This window comes from Scaptodrosophila lebanonensis, unplaced genomic scaffold, assembly GCF_003285725.1.
Source record: "Scaptodrosophila lebanonensis strain 11010-0011.00,11010-0021.00 unplaced genomic scaffold, SlebRS2 tig00001415-arrow-pilon, whole genome shotgun sequence".
Lineage (NCBI taxonomy): Eukaryota > Metazoa > Arthropoda > Insecta > Diptera > Drosophilidae > Scaptodrosophila > Scaptodrosophila lebanonensis.
In genome coordinates this window covers 7,343,392-7,361,809 of record NW_022060742.1, presented here as the reverse complement: position 1 = coordinate 7,361,809, position 18,418 = coordinate 7,343,392, and the positions used below count along the sequence as shown (strand labels likewise).

Below are 18,418 nucleotides of genomic sequence, written 5' to 3'. Positions count from 1 at the left end.
AAGGGTGTACTTATGTTGTTTAAATTATTCCACACTCTTACATAGGAAATACACAACTAAATCACAAGACCTGACTGCAAAATCTCAAAATTTAACTAAACGCATTACAACAACATGGCAGAAAAATAACAAAAACAACAACATTTCATATATGCTTGGTAAAAAATTCAACCACACACATCAACAGAGAGAGGGAGATATGATAATGGTAATAAAAGATGATAATGTGCAAAATCCTTCGACCAGATTCGCATGCCAGGAAATCAGAAGAACGTTAGGTCTGGATGGGCCGCCTCCACGATAATTTCAAATAACTTCAAAAAATGGCAAGATGAAGAAAAATATCAGCAGCGAGAGCCAACAACAGTAAAAGCTATTAACATATTAAAGCAATAAAAGCAATGGCATATAAAATGCTACAGCAGCGAAGGCAGACAAAGGGCCACCCAAGCGGCAGCCAACCCTCAACAACAATGGTTGAATGAGGGGGAAAGGAGAAGGGGGGGGATGCTGATGGAGGGTAAGAACACACCCAAATGTTTAACGGCAAGTGCCGCCATTTACCCTCAGACGTGGCACTTGTCTGCCTGTCTGCCATCATCAACGCCGTCGCCATCAGTGAAACGATGCTTTGCGCTTTTTGCCACAACCGCAGCACTGCCGCGCACCACCCACCCGCACCACAGCACCACTCACTGTCGCTCGATGTGCGGGCGGACTGTTGATAATCATACTAAATGCTGCCATTTGCCATTTGTGAGGTTTTGCCACTTGCCCTGTGTATTGAATCTATGGGTTTCTCGGGGGGCGGACTGGGCGTTCTAGGGTGGTTGGCAGGCAAATTGTTAAAAGTTCGCTTGAAAGTACTTCTAAGCTTTGTGTAAACACCCACTAAAATCAATTTGCTGGATTTTCTACCACCAGAAAATGCGTATTTTACGGGTTACAATGGATGCAGAGTTCAGAGTGCTGCTTTTTTTTCAAAACTAAGAGCAGTTGGGAATATGGAAGAAATATATTAGATGACTAATTTGTATTGTTGAGTGGGAAGCACTATAAATTGCTATCGATTATGTGTAAAGGATTTATAAATATTAACATGTACTATGTGTTTTTGTTTTATTGGTATGCATATGATTATTACGCTAAATGATATTTAATATAATTCTGTTCTAACCGCGAGCTGAAATCTACTAATACTTTAGGGTCAAATGAATCGCTTAGGAGGTAATTGAATATTGTTCGTTTCTTCAGAATATTCGAAAAGTGTTGAGTTGATGATCCAATAATCCGTCACGCTCTAGTCCAAAGTATTCCAATATATAATTGCCTCTAAGAGCACAACTCTTTTATATTTTTTTTAAGTTCAGCGCTACCCAAACATGTATTTTGGCTATGAAGAGAATTTATTTAATTTTTATTATTATTAATTAATTAATTAAATTATTAATTATTATTTGTTATGAGTATTTTTGATTTAATATATTTTTTATCAACAATTTTAGTAGAATTTTAGTGTCGAGCTACCCAATAGTGGTAGTAGATCCATGGTTTTAAAGCTTACAGGAAAATCCATCTGTCTACACGCCGAGACTATCGATGCGAAAGTATTGATAATATTGATGTTGTCATCGGTTCATGGATAATACAATGCCCTCTATATTGAGTAACAAAGTGATTTCAAAATAAAAACATTATTGGTTTTCATACGCGTACTTACAGCTCTGCTCAAAATAATAGTAGTGCTAGTTCAAAAATGTAGTTCCATCAAAAAATTTAAGAATTTATCCTTTAATTTACTTAAAATATTGTTGTTTTATTAGGTATAGTATATTAGGAAGTAAATTATAAATAGAGACCTACAACAAATTCAAAAACTTCATTATTTTGGACGCTTAAAAAAAAGAAGTGTTTCATTTGTTGGCCACTTATTTGTCCCAACTGATCCAAATAATACTGTTATTATTCAAATTATTCAAATTAGGACTTTCGAAATAATATTAGTATTTTGTAGAATGTGTTTGCAAAAACTGATACACATTGCTTTGGCATGAAGTCTACAAGATTTTGGCATCTTTGAGGTGGAATACTTGTAGATCTCCGAGCATGTCTAACTGCTTCCTAAAATTTTTCAACATTATTTAGTTGCCGCTTCCTTCTTTACATCGCTCCATGAATTCTCAATCGGATTGAGATCTGGAGACTTTGTACATATATTTTTGAATATTTTACTGTTTTATACCCGCTGCACAAATTTTTTCTTAAATACACATCTCAAATATCTAAAAATTACATAATATCTAAAAATTAGTTCAAAAATTTTTGTATTCCATACAGGCTTAATGAAAACTTTGGATATGAAACGTAAATATGTTTAAGTTCGGTGACAAAAAGGGTTTAATTTTTTAGTTTCCCTTTTATTCCAACAATATCGATCTTATAACTTAAATATTGAAGCACTCGCACCTAGTCCTCTAATTATGAGTGCACTCAACACAATCACAAGAAATTCTTGGCACCATCACAAATCTTGCACACGTGGCGGACAACAAACTTGCGACCCCCAAAAACTTTGCGCATAACTTTTTGAGCAAACAGCCAATCCGACACCCGATAGACCCAACAAACTATTCCCAGTCGTCCACCCACATATGTAAAGAAGGAAAAAAAAAAGTAAAATAAAACCTAAGCGCCCTCAGGTATTTCAGCCAATTAGTGGCAATAAAATGAATTCAATTTCTCGCACAAACACACACACTGAACGCTGTGGTTCGGCTTCGTTCTGGTTTGGTTGGTTGAGCTGGGGGGCAAGGACAGGGGCAGGGGCAGGGGCAGAGGCAGGGGCGGAGGCACCCTAGGGAACCGCTTGCGCATTCATTTGAGCGTATGTGTGAATAATGCGACCCTGCGGCCTTACGCGGCCGCGCAAATTAACGCCGTTTTAAGGGTTGATTAGGCACGCCAAATTTTCCAAAAGTTTTGGGCCTCTGTTACACTTGCCTCTGCCTTTTCCTCTGCCTCTTCCCCTGCTGTAGTCCTGTCGGGGCCCGAGCAGGATCGACCTGAACTCGCATTAATTATGCTAAACATTTTTAAATATTGTCCTCACGTGCGTTTCTCGGTTGAGGCTCTTGAGGGTTGCCATTGCCTCGCTTTTGATTGGATTGTCAGCTGAAAAGTTTTTGACAACGAGGCGATGCTACTCTGCCCGTCCTCGTTACAGTCCTTGTCCTTGCTGCCCTCGTCATTCTTATCCCTTTGCGCTGGCCTGATTTCGACGCTCAGGCGCGCACATTTGAGCAATTATGCAAATGCGTTTTAATACCTTTCTCATTTAAGCGGATTACAATTTAATATTTTTGTTGTTTGTTTGCTCGTACGTGTTCGAATTCTATTTGTTTAGACATTTTACGCGTGCGCCATTCGTTGTGGCACACATGGGTTAATTAGCATACGCTCCGACTTTTGCGGCAAAACATTTGTATTTTAATTGTTGCAATTAGTGAGGCGGAAGCGCGACGCACAAAGCGCCACATAATTCTCAATTTGTCAGCTGTTGACAATTGAATCTATTAAGATGGGAGAAGGTAAAAAGTTGGCTGAAGAAATGAAAAACTTGTGAGTTCTTCGGTTGGTTCCTGCCTAAGACATTATCATTTATTTTCCTTTTTATCATTTATTTAACATCTACTTTCTTATAATTTTCTCAATTTAGATTAAAATTTGTACAACAAATATCATGTCATTGCTATATTGTCACACTATTGTCTTCTATAGATAAGAAATGTGACTTTTTACTGTCGAGGAAGGGTATTTAGCTAATTTTTGTAAAAAGTACAAATATGTTATTTTGGGGCTACCTATAATTCTGGTTTTATTAATTGTTTCATATGCAAGCAAATTTTTAATTATTTACTTTATATAGACAGTCATCTGCAACTCTGAAGAAAGGAATGAAAAGTCCCAGCAAAAAACTAGAACTGGTCAAATCACTAGAACAACTTTTCTGCCACTGTCCAGCACTCTAAACAGACAGGGTAAACGAAAAAGGTGTCCTATTGGGGTTTTCGAAGTATGTACAGCCATATGCTGCCGTATTAGGCAAATATTCTCCAAACTGAACTCCAATAGCCGACATAATTAAGGATCTCTGTGGTGCTGAAAGATATCATTATTGCAGTCGAAAATTCTACTCATTTTTACTAAATGATTAATTCAAATATTTTAATTTTAATTTTGCAGCCTAATAAATTTTAAAATGTATATTAAGATTGGAACATTTTTGATTAATCACAAAACAAAGTGTCCTTATTTTCTTGTTGAAACAAAAGCAAAATGTGCACTTAACAGAGTCCTAAATAAGAATGAAATGTAATATAATAGTGTATATATAAAAGTATATAATATAATAATATATAAAAAATATAGTCCGAGCTATCGAGATTCCTTATTAAACATTATTCTTGCTTTAAGAATTTCTCTCTGAATGCTAAATACTTACATTCTAAAAGTCCAAGTAGACGTTTTTAAGAAAGAATCAGATCTTATAAGAGTTTAATAAGAGCCTGAATAAGATTATAAAATTGTTTAATTTACACTTAACCATTTAAGAATCCTTTTTCAATTTTTTATTATTTAATGCATTTTCTTATTTTTTGAACACCAGTTTTGTACTTGTATATTCGTTTAGTAATTTTAATAAAACGCATTAATTCATAACAAAATCTGCAATGCCTAACGCTACTTAATGACATAATTTCCGCTTGTTTACACATTCCATCTGGCTGTATTTCAAAATCCAAATAGCATATATCTACACACACACACACACACACATACAGCTGTGCTATGCAATCAGCAGTCGAGCCATCAATCTATGGATGAAAATCCGTGCGTACGCGCTGAGTAAACAAAAGTGCCATGGACTGGACATCGGAGCTCGATGATGAGCCGGCACATGAGCCATTAACGTACTAAACACACACACACACACAGAGACCCAGATACTACGACTCCAAACAATTGAATTGTGCGGAAAATGTTGAGAGAAACTTTTGTCAAATGATTTCGATTTAATCGTTAGGAAATTCTGCAATCAAAATTCTGGAATATCAACGCTAATTGTCGCTGGTCCTGCACGAATCGTGCCTAAGCGCATTAGAGCTCCAGGGACCAAACACCACCCAACATACTGCCAGGGCTGCGGACAATGCCAAATTGTCACCATATGCGTCAACACGCAATAATTCACCAGAAAAGTAATCCAAACAATTGAGCAGCCAAAGCGTTCCGACAACTGACATTTCCTAATGCTGGGGGTGTGGTGTCTCTCTGCATCAAGTGCAGGCCACACCACCCCTCCCCCCAGGGCAACAAACAGCAGACCAGACCAGGCCAGACCAGACTGACTCTGACTCCGACTCCGATTCTGGGTCCGGGTCCGATTGCGTCTCTAACTCTGCTCTTTGGTGTTCTGGTGCTAATTGAATTCATTGCCGCGTTGATCAAGTGCTGCCAAACAACAAATCATCCCCGGAGGCTAATGATACGGACGAGTAGACTTACTCACTCACTCACACACACACACACACGCACACACTTACTGACTAACTCCAGCAGGGGTTCCTTCGGCAAGGGTGCTGGGATGCTGGGCTGCTGGTGCGGGTGAACCGTTGCCGCTGCCAGCCTCCTTGTCGGAGTTGTGCGTTAAATGAAATTAGAAAACCTTATGTTGAGTTAATTAGCAAATTTAACTGTGAGTGGGGGGGAGACGTGCATATACAAGTATGTGAGTGTGTGTGTGTGTGTCTGCTCTGTTTTTTCCAAACTGTGCTGGCATTTGTTTAAGTTTGAAGGCAGCAGGTTGGTGGAAGCAGCGTTCTTAAAACAGAGGTGAACAGAGCTTTAAGTTACACGCAAAACTGTTCCTCCTTTGCCGCAGAGCATTACAAATTACTTTACAACACTCAAAATAATACTCAAAAACTGTAGCTATTGTTGGTGTAATTTGCAATGTTGGTAAACAAAAACCACAATTTCATAATTAGAGCTCAAAAATGTCAACAGTTTGTTTTCTATACTATTTTAAAGCCGCTTGTTAGTGCACCCTTGAATAATGAGAGATTGCAAAAGAATACTTAAAATTTAAATGTAAATTAAACAAATTTATAATATTTTTCATCTTTTGGTCAATCTCTAATAAAAGCCACTCCAGATCTGCTTTCTGTCTTAAAAACCATTATTTGTACAATTATTATATTATTATAATTAATTAATTAATCAATACTATTATTTGATACTATTATTCAATACTATAATTCAACACTATTTTAAAGGCCCTTTTAAGTGCACACTTTCAGATATACTTTGTAAATAATTAGCTTTATTTTATAAATAAACAACAGACTCTTGACTACTCTTTACCAAACGCTTTCCACGATCCAAACAATGAACTGAAACTAACTTTGTTTCAATTACTTGTACTCCGTTGACTGTATCTGTCTTGCATATGATATAGAGCAACAATTTTATTGAGACTTGAGAACATTATATGAACCACTTGCTATATAAAATATTTAGATTATAAACTTGCTTTTGTGGCTTGAAAGCTTTGGATGAGCATGCAGTCGAGCAGACGTACAATTAATCATATACAAGTATGTATCTCTGGGATCTGTAAAAAAACAAACACACATTTAATTTATCAAAAAAAAATAGTTCCTTTACTGTAATTCGCGCCAGCTCTACAATTAGCATCAATCACAGAATTTATCAAGCCATTGCCGCAGACAATCAATTGCACAAATACAAACATATATCCACGTTATGTCCGCTCAACCCCCGACCAAATAGCAATAAAGGGCCATTAGCTAGTATTGGGTTAACTAACGAGCCGCGCTCCACAATGAGGAAATGCGAAATTTTCCGAAATTTGGCAATAAAATGCAACATATGACAATAATCGCACATATTGACAGTGAAATCGGAGCGAAAAATGCAACGAAAATGTGCAAAATCTATGGATATATGTACATATTAGCGATATCGAAACATGCAAAACTAATGGCCAGAGAGCCAAAAAGCAAACACACAAAATTAAGCATAAAATGTGATCATCTGTGTTGACATGAAGATCAACGTCCTGAGCCTTAGCCGTAGCTCAAGCCTCGAGGGTAAACTGGGGTAACCAAATTGTAACACCAGCAACAATAGCGACAACAACAACAACAACAGCTACAGCTACAGCTACAGGAAAGTCAGAGGGTAGCTCTGGCAAACGACCCTTTGAGCAATTTTAAATGCCAATTTGCTGGGGCTGCTTGCCATTCATTGCTCCTGTGGCTATTGTCTGTTGCTGTTTATATAAATTATAACTCAAATTTAATTTGCAACAGATGCGACGACAATCACCAGCAAAAACAACAACAACAATAGTACCAGCAACAGCAACAGCATCCAACAATTAACAATACCTTGCTCGGCTGGATTGTTCGTCTCTCTGTCCTTCTGAACTTTGTCACCCTTTTGGGCGTTTCAAAAAAAAAAAAAAAAAAAATGCTGTGCAATTGTTACAAATTACCCGCTAATAGCTCATGAATTGAATTACCCAGCGAGCTGTCGAGCTGACATCCTTTATCTGGTTCTGGTTCAACACTTGGCCACTTCAAGGCAAATCAAAATAGCGCAGCATCAGCAGATAATAAGGCCACAGTCGCAGTCACCGCCTTGCACAGTGGTTGAGCGTTCAGTTTGTTGTTAACTCAAGGTTCAATGCACGTTAGAGTAATGCCTTTTCCGGTTCATTGAATCAGTTCGTTTGAACTGCACTGTCCTGGAAATTTGTTTCCTTCAAAATTTATTTATAATACTTTTTTTTTGTAACAAAAAAGAGTTCTACTCAGACAGATTAAACATATTTTTTATTTCTTTCAAATTTTATTTATAATATTTTTTTTTTTGTAACAAGAGAAAATTTTACGCTGACTCAAGGTAAATATATTTTATATTTCTTTTAAAATTTATTTATAAAGTTTTTTTTTGTAATGAGAAAAAGTTCTACTCTGACGCAGAGTATGTATATTTTTTATTTCTTTCAAAATTTATTTAAAATACTTTTTTTGAAACAAGAGAAAATTTGACCCTGTCTCAAGGTAAATATATTTTTTATATAAAGGAAATCGTTTGTTAAACAATTAAACAATTTTCATTTTTATTTATATTTTTTTAAACTTATGTTTCTACTATTTTTTAAAAAGCAACAATCTCTAATTTTATATTAAATTTTATATTTTTAAAAAATTTATATTTCTACTATTCTGTAATAAGGAAAAATGTCTGATTTTTTATGAAAAAGGGTTATGTTAAAATACTCCCAAAACTCGTTATCAATAACGATTTTGCTTAGATCAGGGTTTATTATTCGAATATTTTAAAGAAAAAATTGTTTCCAGGGTTTCTCGAATTTTAAAATAGAAGAATTTTGATAAAGAACAATTAAACTTAAAAATTACAATTTTAATTATTTTGATCGCATATGAAGACGACGAAATTAATATGCACAATTTTTTTTGGTTTTTATTTAATTTTAATATGTTTTTTTTTTCAAATAAACGTTTTAAAGAAGTTTTTTTGTGACTTATATAAAGTGGAAAATATAATTCAAATTATTACGTAAATATATTGAAGTTGATACTACGAGAGTATAAATATTTTATCAAATGAAAATAAATTAATTAGAGGTTACGAAACAAAAATAAGCTGAACTACTAAATGAGAGTTAGGTTGCGCTTGACTTTTCCGCTATAATGTGGCCGATAAGTTTAAATTAAAGCTTCTACTCATTAAAGTGTGGTTTGATTTTCCAATAGCCCTTTGGTATAATGTTTTCGAATGCGAATAATTTGTTCTGGGAGGGAGTGAATACAGTTAGTAAACACCTATTAGAATATTCTTCACTTTCAAAGAAAAGTTATTTTATAAGAGAATTGTCAATAATATACAAGCATTTAGGAATATCATTTTTGGCAAGAGTATTGAAATGGTTGATTGATTTATATTATGTTGGCAGCATTATATAACTTTGGCATTTAGTCTTGCACTTATTATGAATTTTAATATTTTACGCTTGAATTCTAAAGAATTTGCATCTCATCATCAAATGCTGAAAAACGGCTAAAGTTTTTTGTTTTTTTTTTTATAAAAATACCTATTTCCTAAGGAATTGTATTTGTTTTATCAATATCTGTCCATAAAGCAGATATTCATATAAATGTTTAACTTGCTTTTCAATTGGTCTTTAGAAATAGCAAAATATAGTATAACAAGAAGAGCGCGTCATATCGAAATCTACTGTAATCCACTGTGCCATTGGTTTTCATTCATTCCCTCCTTTTATTGATATCGAGTTCCTCCCTGTCATTTATGGAGTCGTACTCTTACGTTACGTGTCTGCAGCTAACAAACAAATGAATTTTTATTAGCTCATCAGGCGCATAATCAACGACGGCAACAACAATAAGAGATGTGTGTGTACACAGAACTGCTGCATTACAATAACACTAGGAACAATAACAAGAACGGCGTATCAAACAAGCAATAATAACAATATAGAGCATACTTCGTGGCACCCCAAAAACCAAAGTTCCATCAACAAATGCGAGTTTTATTTTTCTAACGCACACGAACAGACTCCGCGCCGTCACCTCAATAAGACTATAGTTGAGGAACTGAGGCGGAGGCTGAGACAACCACTTGAGAATTACGTGATAAAGTGGCAATACTTGTTCCCAACAACAGATCGACGGAGGTCGTTCGCGAGGCCGGTTGAATCGGAGTAGTTGTAGTTTATTTCACACTTATTTCATTTTGATTATAATCCCATGTACCCAATTGTGTTTGCACACCCAACATCTCACTAATCTCTTCAGAATCAATCCACAATTCTTGGTACAAATGTATGGTATCAGAGGCTATAGATGGGTAATGCAGCACTACCGGACCAGATCATGTGCTCGTGCTGTGTGTAGTGAAGAGTGCAGCCAATGGGGGCCTTTTCTTTAAGCTTATAACCAATTTTCAGCACAGAGCTCGACTGACGTCCATCGAGAAGCCAGATTACTGGTAAGTCGGTAGTTAGAGTAGCACCAAGAGTTTTCCAATTGTAACTTACGTATGCTGTTTTTCTCAGAGCGCCGTTGTATAACCACACCACCTATCAGTTCACTGTGATCGAAAAACTCATAGACAATCATTTGATTCTGTGTGAGAGGCTATTAATTATTATATATGGTTTAATATATACGTAGATAAGATTTACAATGCATTCCCAAAATAGCTCTAAATTGAAAGCGCTATTACTTTCAGGCACCAGTTCCCATTGACCGCTATTGGAATTCTCTATTGCGAGAGGTCTGTAAAGGGAGTGTTATTATCAAAATGGTTTCGTTAAGTGTTAGGAGGTGGTCAGCTTTAAACAAGTACTTAATAGCTGACATACATGCATGAGCAAGCGTGACAAAACGACTCGAAATAGCGATGTTTTCTTTTGTGTATGTCCGTCTGTATGAACATCGCTATCATTTAAACTAAAATACCTAGAAACATCAAACTTTCTATGATGACTTAGCTAGCTTATCTGTAGCTTAATTTCTTAGAAAAAAATACTTACATAGCATCACTTTTTTATATAGCTGTCAAAGGAATACTCTATACTAAAGATATTTATATTTATTATTCTATCATGTCTCTTGTATAGTATTTCAGCTTCATCAAAATCGGTGCCATAGCATTGATTGACAGGAAAATACATAACTTTCAAAACCATAAACTGATACCACAATCAAATTTAGTATTTCCTAATTATGAATGATGCCACACCAATCTGTTCATTATAACAATCACCTGCATTACAAAAATCATAAATTACAAGTATAGATATGTTTATATCCATACCTATCGTATGGAGAGAGGTCTGATTTTTCATTAGCTCCCAGCTATTTAAGTATTAGGCGGACTACGTCCATCTCTAGTAAAAGAAACCATACTTACGTGAGCCCCTTGCGATAGACCGCATAATCATCACCAACATCGAGCTTTAGCGGACTTGGTAAGGCATTGAAAATGCTGCCAAAAGTCTTCAATGACAGATGTTCTTCAATTCGTATATTCGATCCGTACTTACTCATGAAACTCCTGTGACTTGTTAAAGCTGGCAATTTCAGTTAAGCGTTGCTCCAAAATTCTATTCACGCAATTATCGATGTGCCAAATGGTCCAGCAGCCCTTCAGACGCTCACGACGCTGCTGCTTTTGCTTTACTTTCACGGTCTTAGACGACATGATTAGGAAAGAAAATATTTTTGTAATATAGTATATCAGTTTTATTAATGGCAACTAAATCACGCCTACTTGCTTTCGATTAGACGGCACACTTTGCTGTTCCGATAAATCCGTTCAATCAATTTGCTGCGGAAATGGAGGCTTAGCACGTTTGCGATTTCAGATAGAAAGGCAACGAGAATGTCTAATTCGCTGACATTTTAATTAGAGAAACTGTTTTTAAGTGTCAAATATAAATATAGCCATAATTATGGGCCAGGCAATTAAATTGATTATCTGCGCGCGTTTGATTTATTTCAAATGATAGCCCTTATCTGCTGGTTCAATAAAATTGAAAAATCGTAGTGGAATCGTATTGGACAGAGTGCTTAGTTGAATGGCTTAATAAATGCGAGTGTATGTAGTTTTGGCCACAGATAGCTCTAGAAAGCAGCATGTGATTAGATATTTTGGGGTTTTCTTGCTGTCCTATAAATAATGGTAGGAGGCAGGTGCCTGACGACCGACTCAAAGTTTATATCACGCGACTATCAATGTCTTAGTATCAGCGGATAATTGGGTCGATTAAATTTATTAATAAATCTTGTTGTGCGTAGTTTGAAGATTTAGGGGCTCTTTAATTAAGACACACTGATTACCAGTGGAGGATATCGTTTTAAGTTCACTTCAGCGTTTAAGAAGTGAAACTATGAAATAAAATTGAAAGAAGTTCGCATAAAAGCACAAATTTTTGATAAGAAATGAAAAATCCTCATTAGTAATCGGTTTCTAAGTTTTAAGTATAAGTGTATAAGTGTAATCAAATGTATCGATTAGTAATCAGCCAGACAAAAATTTCACATTTATAATCATGCTAAAGTACTTATAACGTTTATGTTTATTAACGCTAATATGGATTTCGTGCACAATAATCTTGGGAGGAAGATGGTATAAGTGTAGTAAGATATTATTTTGCAATTTCTGTTAAAGTATTTGGGAATATTTGTGAGAAATAAAAATCAGTCATTACAAGTATTTAGTGATGGTTTTTGGTGAGCCAACGGTGACAGAAAATTATAGATTTAAACATAGGGGACAAAACACAGTGCTGAATAGTGTTAGTGTTGATTAAGCAGAACCGGTTATAAGATAGTTCTGAATACTCCTAAGAAGTCATCAAAATAATACTGTTAGGCAGCACCAGAGGTTAAATGGTTTGATAAAAAACCTGAAGATTAACATTGTAAAAGAGCACAACCATAGTAAATGCTGAGAAAGTCAAATCAATGACCCGTGGTTAAAAATAATAGAGACGAGGATTGCAAGAAATTTCCCCTGCAAGATTCATAAAAGAGTAATAATTATTGTCCTATAAATAACAAGTCACGAAAGTTCTTTAGAAATTCTGATCATCATTTTTCAAACAATTATCAATATTGATGTAAAGTGAAGTCAAATAATTGGTGTGAAGACGGCATAGCATTGCTTCCAGGTATATTTTAAATATTTGCTATATAATTATAGCTGATATCATTGGTTGTAAATGTGTTAGTTAAAAATCTTAGAAGGAAAATTGAAAATATTTGATACACTGCTGATAGAATTGTGAACCAAATTAGTCCTAATATAGAACTACCAATATTTTTTTCTTACAGTGAATACAAATTTAATTTAATTTTAAAATTCCAGCTCTTGAAACTCAGTGGTTTTAATTGAAATAAAAGCAACGGACAGCAGTATATTCCTACTTAAATTCAATGAAACAATTTAAAAAACTAACTCAATTAAGAGTAAAATGTATCCTTTAGATTCGATTTTCCCCCAATATATACTTACTTGCCGAAAGCCCATTTGCAATCTTTGCTGCCAGTAATTAATTGTCGACATATGTATGTATTTTTACAGCGCATTTTATTGTTGGTTACCCAAAATAAATTCAATTAAATTTACTACAAATTGCCAAATTGCTACAAACATGCATCGCTCGAGTTACATAATTACAAATATTTACACAATTACATGAAGAATTACGCAAAATGCATGTCGTTCGGCACACACTCACACACACACACACACACATACACACTCACTCACAAATATGAGCACACACACACACACACACATGGCACACAACTAAAAACTAATCTCATTTATTTTAAATGTAATTCAAAATTTATGTACATTCGGAAAATACTTTTGTGTTGCCATTGAATTTTATATTTCTTGTTTACAAATATCACACATTGCGTTTTGTTGTTGTCGCTCATGTTGTTTTTGTTGTTGTTGTTGTAACTAGAGTTGTTGTTGCTTGTTGCCCGCAAAAACATTTCCCACACGTCGCTCAAAGGCTGGACAAAAATCAAAACGAAAATTTCAACTAATTGCCAAAGTAAACAAAATCGCGGCTAATTTTGCGCAATCTCATCAAATGAAGACCCAATATTGTTGAGCCCTGGAGTGGTGGAGTGGCGGAGTGGTGGAGCGTGGGGGCAGAGGGACGGTTGTTCGAATAAGAAGAAGACAAAGCAGTAGAGTTCATGACTAGATATTCGTGGCTCCAAACGCCTAAATCGACTAACTGGCTGAGTTGGCGGCGACGTTGGAGGCATTTGAGTTTTGCTGTTGTTGCTGTTGTTGTTGTTGTTGCTTGGCCCGCTCCTTGGCCTCCTGTTGTGCCTTCTTGGAGCGTTTCCATTTCATGCGTCGATTCTGGAACCAGATCTTCACCTGCGTTTCGGACAACATCAGCCCGCTGGCCACCTCGAAGCGCTTGGGTCGCGACAAATATTTGTTTTGCTTGAATTGTTTCTCCAGTTCGAGCAGCTGCTGGGAGGTGAAGGCGGTGCGGGGACGACGGGTCTTACCTAATATGGCATGGTGCGGATAGGCGGCCAGTTCGGGTATGCGATGATGCAGCATGCCAGCCCGTGCCAGAAACTCAAACTGCAGCTGCGATGGCATAAAATTGTGGCCCATGGGCAGCTGTTTCGAAGCAGAGGAAATCAGACTTGCTGGAATTTTCAGAACAGTGCATTTTTTTTTACTCACCGGTATGGGTTTTCCCGAGGGATCCAGCGGTCTGTGAAATGCTGAACCACCCTGTGCCAGCAACTGATACGGATGACCGCCAGCATAAAGCGGGAAGTCCTGTGGCCTAATCGGACTATGTGGGGGTACGGGCTTCTTGAACTCATCGTGCAGATCGGACATCCGCATGCTCAGATGTTGTGGATGGTGTGGATGCTGGGGCTGTTGATCCTCGCAGCCGGGACTTATGGGCGGACTGGAGCGATGCGATGAGCTGGGAGATTCAGATCTGTAAGATCAGTAAGCGAGACACCCTATATTAATAGAGACACATTCACACACACCATTGCCAATTATCTAAGCTCTTCAATAAACAACAACTGAGCGCCAATTGAACTTCGCAATGTTACGCGTAATAATTTTTGTAAGCAATTAAATGTCCGCATGTTTTTTGCAATCAATTTTTTATATACCCACATTTTGTTATTTGTTTTTTATATTTTTGCTATTTTTGCACTTAATTTGTTTGCTTTGCGATGGTCGCGCACTTGAAATTAGCACACGGTGCGTATACGTTATGTGGCTAAATCCCTTTTTGCTTTGTATAGAGGCTTTTGGGGCATATGGTCAAGTGTTTGGAAATCTACGGGCATTTCAACAGCCCGTGTTCGGCATTTCTATATGGGCTTTTAAAGGATTTAACTCTGCGCATTTGGATTTGGGGGCATTATTTAATCATTTAATTGTGTGGACGAAAGGCAGTTGAGGAATTTGAAAAAATTGCAAAAAAAGGTTGATAAATTAATAAGTATTTATTTATATTCTAATTGCTATCGATAATAATAACTAATTTAGTATAAAAAGGTGTTATTAGTTTGAATTGAATTTGAATTATTTGCCAGCGTATGGTTAAAGCTCCAATTGAAATTAGGAAGTTTTGTGAAGTAAACATGTATGAACATGTCAAAAATTAAAGTTCTAGTTCTTCTCATAGCACAAAAATTAAAATGGTTTCAAGTGGTTTGAAATATGGCTGTTGTTGTTGGTATAGGTTTATTTCTTTTAAGCTTCAAACATTTTGTTTGTAGAAGGAAAAAAATATATACACATTTTTTATATTTTTAATGTTTTGTTGTTTTGGACTTAGTTTTTAAATATTTTAACAAATAAAAAATATAACAGAAATATCACAGTGAAATAAAGAATTGCTCTTTTTTTAGCATTTTGAGTCATCATTTTACCGAAATCCTGAGGGGAAATAGTCCTAATATACTTTCTTTTAACTCTTTCAGAAATTCCTTGTATTTTCTTTAATTTTTGAAGTACATATTTAACTTTTATGGAGAATCAGAATAAGTGGTCTGTTGGCATATCTAACCAACACTGATAACAAATTTGAAGATAAAATGTTTTAAAATTTATTTTTCTTTAAGCTTATAAGTAAGATCATAGTTACTAAATTTTATTAAGAAAGTTATAGTTTTAATTTAATCATAAATCAGCTAAGTTCTTATTATATTATTGCAGTATTTGGGCTGCAATAAAAATATTTTTCAAAGCTGTTCATATTTTTTTTCTAAATCGATTATTTTTCATGGTAATATTTAAAGCATATTTATATTTAAAATCTCAAAAAGGAAAGGGTGATTGATTTCCAGATAGTGCGTTTGATTTCTATGTCTTGTTATTCTAATTTTCTATCTAGAATAAGTCCTATCTAATAAAAGTTACAAAAAATGTTTTCGTTTTTGGGGTTCTCAAAAGACTGATAAAATCAAATTATATTTGTTAAGTATGTATATCAAGTAGAGTCTAAAAATTCTGAGATCATTTGAATATCGAATATTATATATTTAATATACGACTCAATAAAATATAACTAAATACCTCCTCATTTAACGAAATGATCATAAAGTTTTAGAGACGCAACAAATTACTAAAACCGAACCTATGTCCAAAATACTTAAAAGACTGGAGATTAGGTCAGACAGGCAAACAATTTGTACACAAACTTGTACTAACTCGTTCCTAGCTGGATATTTTATAATACTTGTAAAAGCGTATCTTTATTCATATAAAAGAGCTAATAAGTTTTATCATGTTTGTGTGCAAATTGTTTGCCAATCTGACCATTGCAAAACATAACTTCTTATCAATATTAATATGGTTCTAGTAAAAAACCCGAAGCCAAAATATCAAAATAAAACTTTTTAGATTAGGTCAGATAGGCAAACAATTTGTACACGAACTCTGATAAGGCTTTTTGCGTGAAGTAATGTTGCAAATTATTTACCAATGTGACCATTGCAAGATATAGCTTAGCACCTACCTTGACATGCCGTCGGGACTGGGCGAATCGTATTCCCTGGAATCGCGTATACGCTGCAACGCCTCATGATCGCTCATGCCGACAGCAGCTGCTGCGGCGGCCGCATTCGAAGCCGCCACAAAGGCGTGGTTGAGCTCCGCCTGATCTCGGGCATAATGCAGGGCGGCGAGACGATCATCCACGATCATATCCTCGACCGGGGGCTGGTGATGTTTCTCGACCGACTGATTCTTGGCCAGCAGGGCATCGATACAGAAGGATTTCTTGGGCTGACTCTGAGGTGGTGCGAGTGTGGTATTGCTGAGTGGTTGAGCACCGGCAGCCACAGGGGGTGAACAGCTGGAAATGGGCGCCGGAGGCAACGTAGGTGGCGCGTTGCCGGGCAACATAACCGCTGCCAAGGGGAGGCGTGGCAAGGGATATCCATTGACCAAAGCGGGATGTGGCACGTGATGGGGAAAGCCTTCGACGTAGAGGCGCTGATGTGCGTGCGGATGGGCATGTGGAGGCGGTGGTGCTACCCCTTGTGGCGGTGGTACCACCCCTTGCTGGGCTGGCAAAACTGGAGCCGACTGCGAAACGGCAATGTGTGTGGGTGAGTAGCAGGCCAGACGTTGAGGGGCACCAGCTACGGGTATGGGTGCGACCAGCAGCGGCATAACAGGTGTATTGGGCACTGTGGTGCTTTTTGGCGGTGATTCGTGTGCTGCGTCCTGTACCGTAGGACTGTGATTGGAGGCGTAGGCGCTGAAGGGTGAGCCAGTGGTGGCTGAGGAATGTGTGGGACTGGGAGTGCGTGCACCACCTGCGACAGCGGTGGCGATGGGACTCGAGCGTGGCGACAATTCGGAATTATTGCTGTTGTTATCGTGCTGATAGTCCAGCTGTTCCTGTTGTTGTTGTTGCTGTTGTTGCTGTTGTTGCTGAGCAGCGGCTATGTGGCTTAGCAAGTGACTAATATGTTGCTGTTGTTGTTGCTGCTGCTGGTGCGGCACACCGCTGGGCAACGTTGTGGGCGGCGGTTGCGACACTTGTGCACTGGACATGCTTTTTGTCAACACTTGTCTGCACACTTGTTTGTTTCTGATTTGTTTTGGTTCGCAATTCTCTGGCTTTTCTTTATTGTTATTATTATTATTTATTTACTAATCTTTAGACGACACTTTTGCACACTGCCGACGCATAAAAGCGCGCGCGTATATGCTCGTATGTGTATGTTTTCTTAAAAACTCTGCCTTGACATGCGAGTGGCGATGCTGACGCGACGAGCGCTGATAAACGACTGACTCGTTAACGGCCCGTGACAGTTTCATATACCAGTGCGATAGTTGCCCAAACCACCACCAGCACCAGCCGTAGCAGTGACAGTGGCAGCGACAGCACTGCCAATACCACCACCACCACCACCACCGAAACAAACTCGTTTATATTGCTGATAACGGTGACTTGCTCACGCAGGCACGCTCTCGCTCTCTCTCGCAACGCCATTTCAAGATGGAGGCACGCGCTCTGCGTTCGCCAACTCGCTCACACCTATGCTCGCCAGAGCGAGATGGCGCGTTTGGGGCGTTGCCAAGCGGTGGAAAAATGTCGTTGATAGGCGTGGCGTTGGCCCAACTGAAAATTTCATATAAATTGTTGGAAAAACGAGCTATAATTGCCATCATTATGGAGTGTCGAGTTCAAACGCTCAACGCTTTACCTCTTCCTTCCTCATAAAATGCTCTCAAAAGGAAAAAAAAACAA

General features: G+C 37.1%; 2 protein-coding genes across 3 annotated transcripts; both read right to left on the bottom strand.

Moving 5' to 3' along the window:
• Positions 1–9,834: 9,834 nt before the first annotated feature.
• Positions 9,835–11,337, bottom strand: LOC115632361 (eukaryotic translation initiation factor 4E1-like). The gene is made up of 5 exons (XM_030529479.1): positions 11,180–11,337; positions 11,047–11,121; positions 10,316–10,409; positions 10,169–10,256; positions 9,835–10,116 (listed from the first exon to the last, which is right to left on the bottom strand). The coding sequence occupies exons 1-5, from the start codon at positions 11,335–11,337 to the stop codon at positions 9,962–9,964; spliced, it is 570 nt and encodes a 189-aa protein (XP_030385339.1). The 3' UTR covers positions 9,835–9,961.
• A 1,873-nt stretch (positions 11,338–13,210) lies between these two features.
• Positions 13,211–17,896, bottom strand: LOC115632360 (homeobox protein GBX-1). 2 transcript variants are annotated; one of them, XM_030529478.1, is made up of 3 exons: positions 16,673–17,896; positions 14,365–14,632; positions 13,211–14,298 (listed from the first exon to the last, which is right to left on the bottom strand). In XM_030529478.1, exons 1-3 carry the CDS (start codon positions 17,716–17,718, stop codon positions 13,891–13,893), a joined length of 1,722 nt encoding a protein of 573 aa, XP_030385338.1. In that variant the 5' UTR covers positions 17,719–17,896; the 3' UTR covers positions 13,211–13,890. The 2 variants fall into 2 exon arrangements, with proteins under 2 accessions (XP_030385338.1, XP_030385337.1); XM_030529477.1 differs by having other exon boundaries at positions 13,211–14,632.
• Between the last annotated feature and the right edge of the window lie 522 nt (positions 17,897–18,418).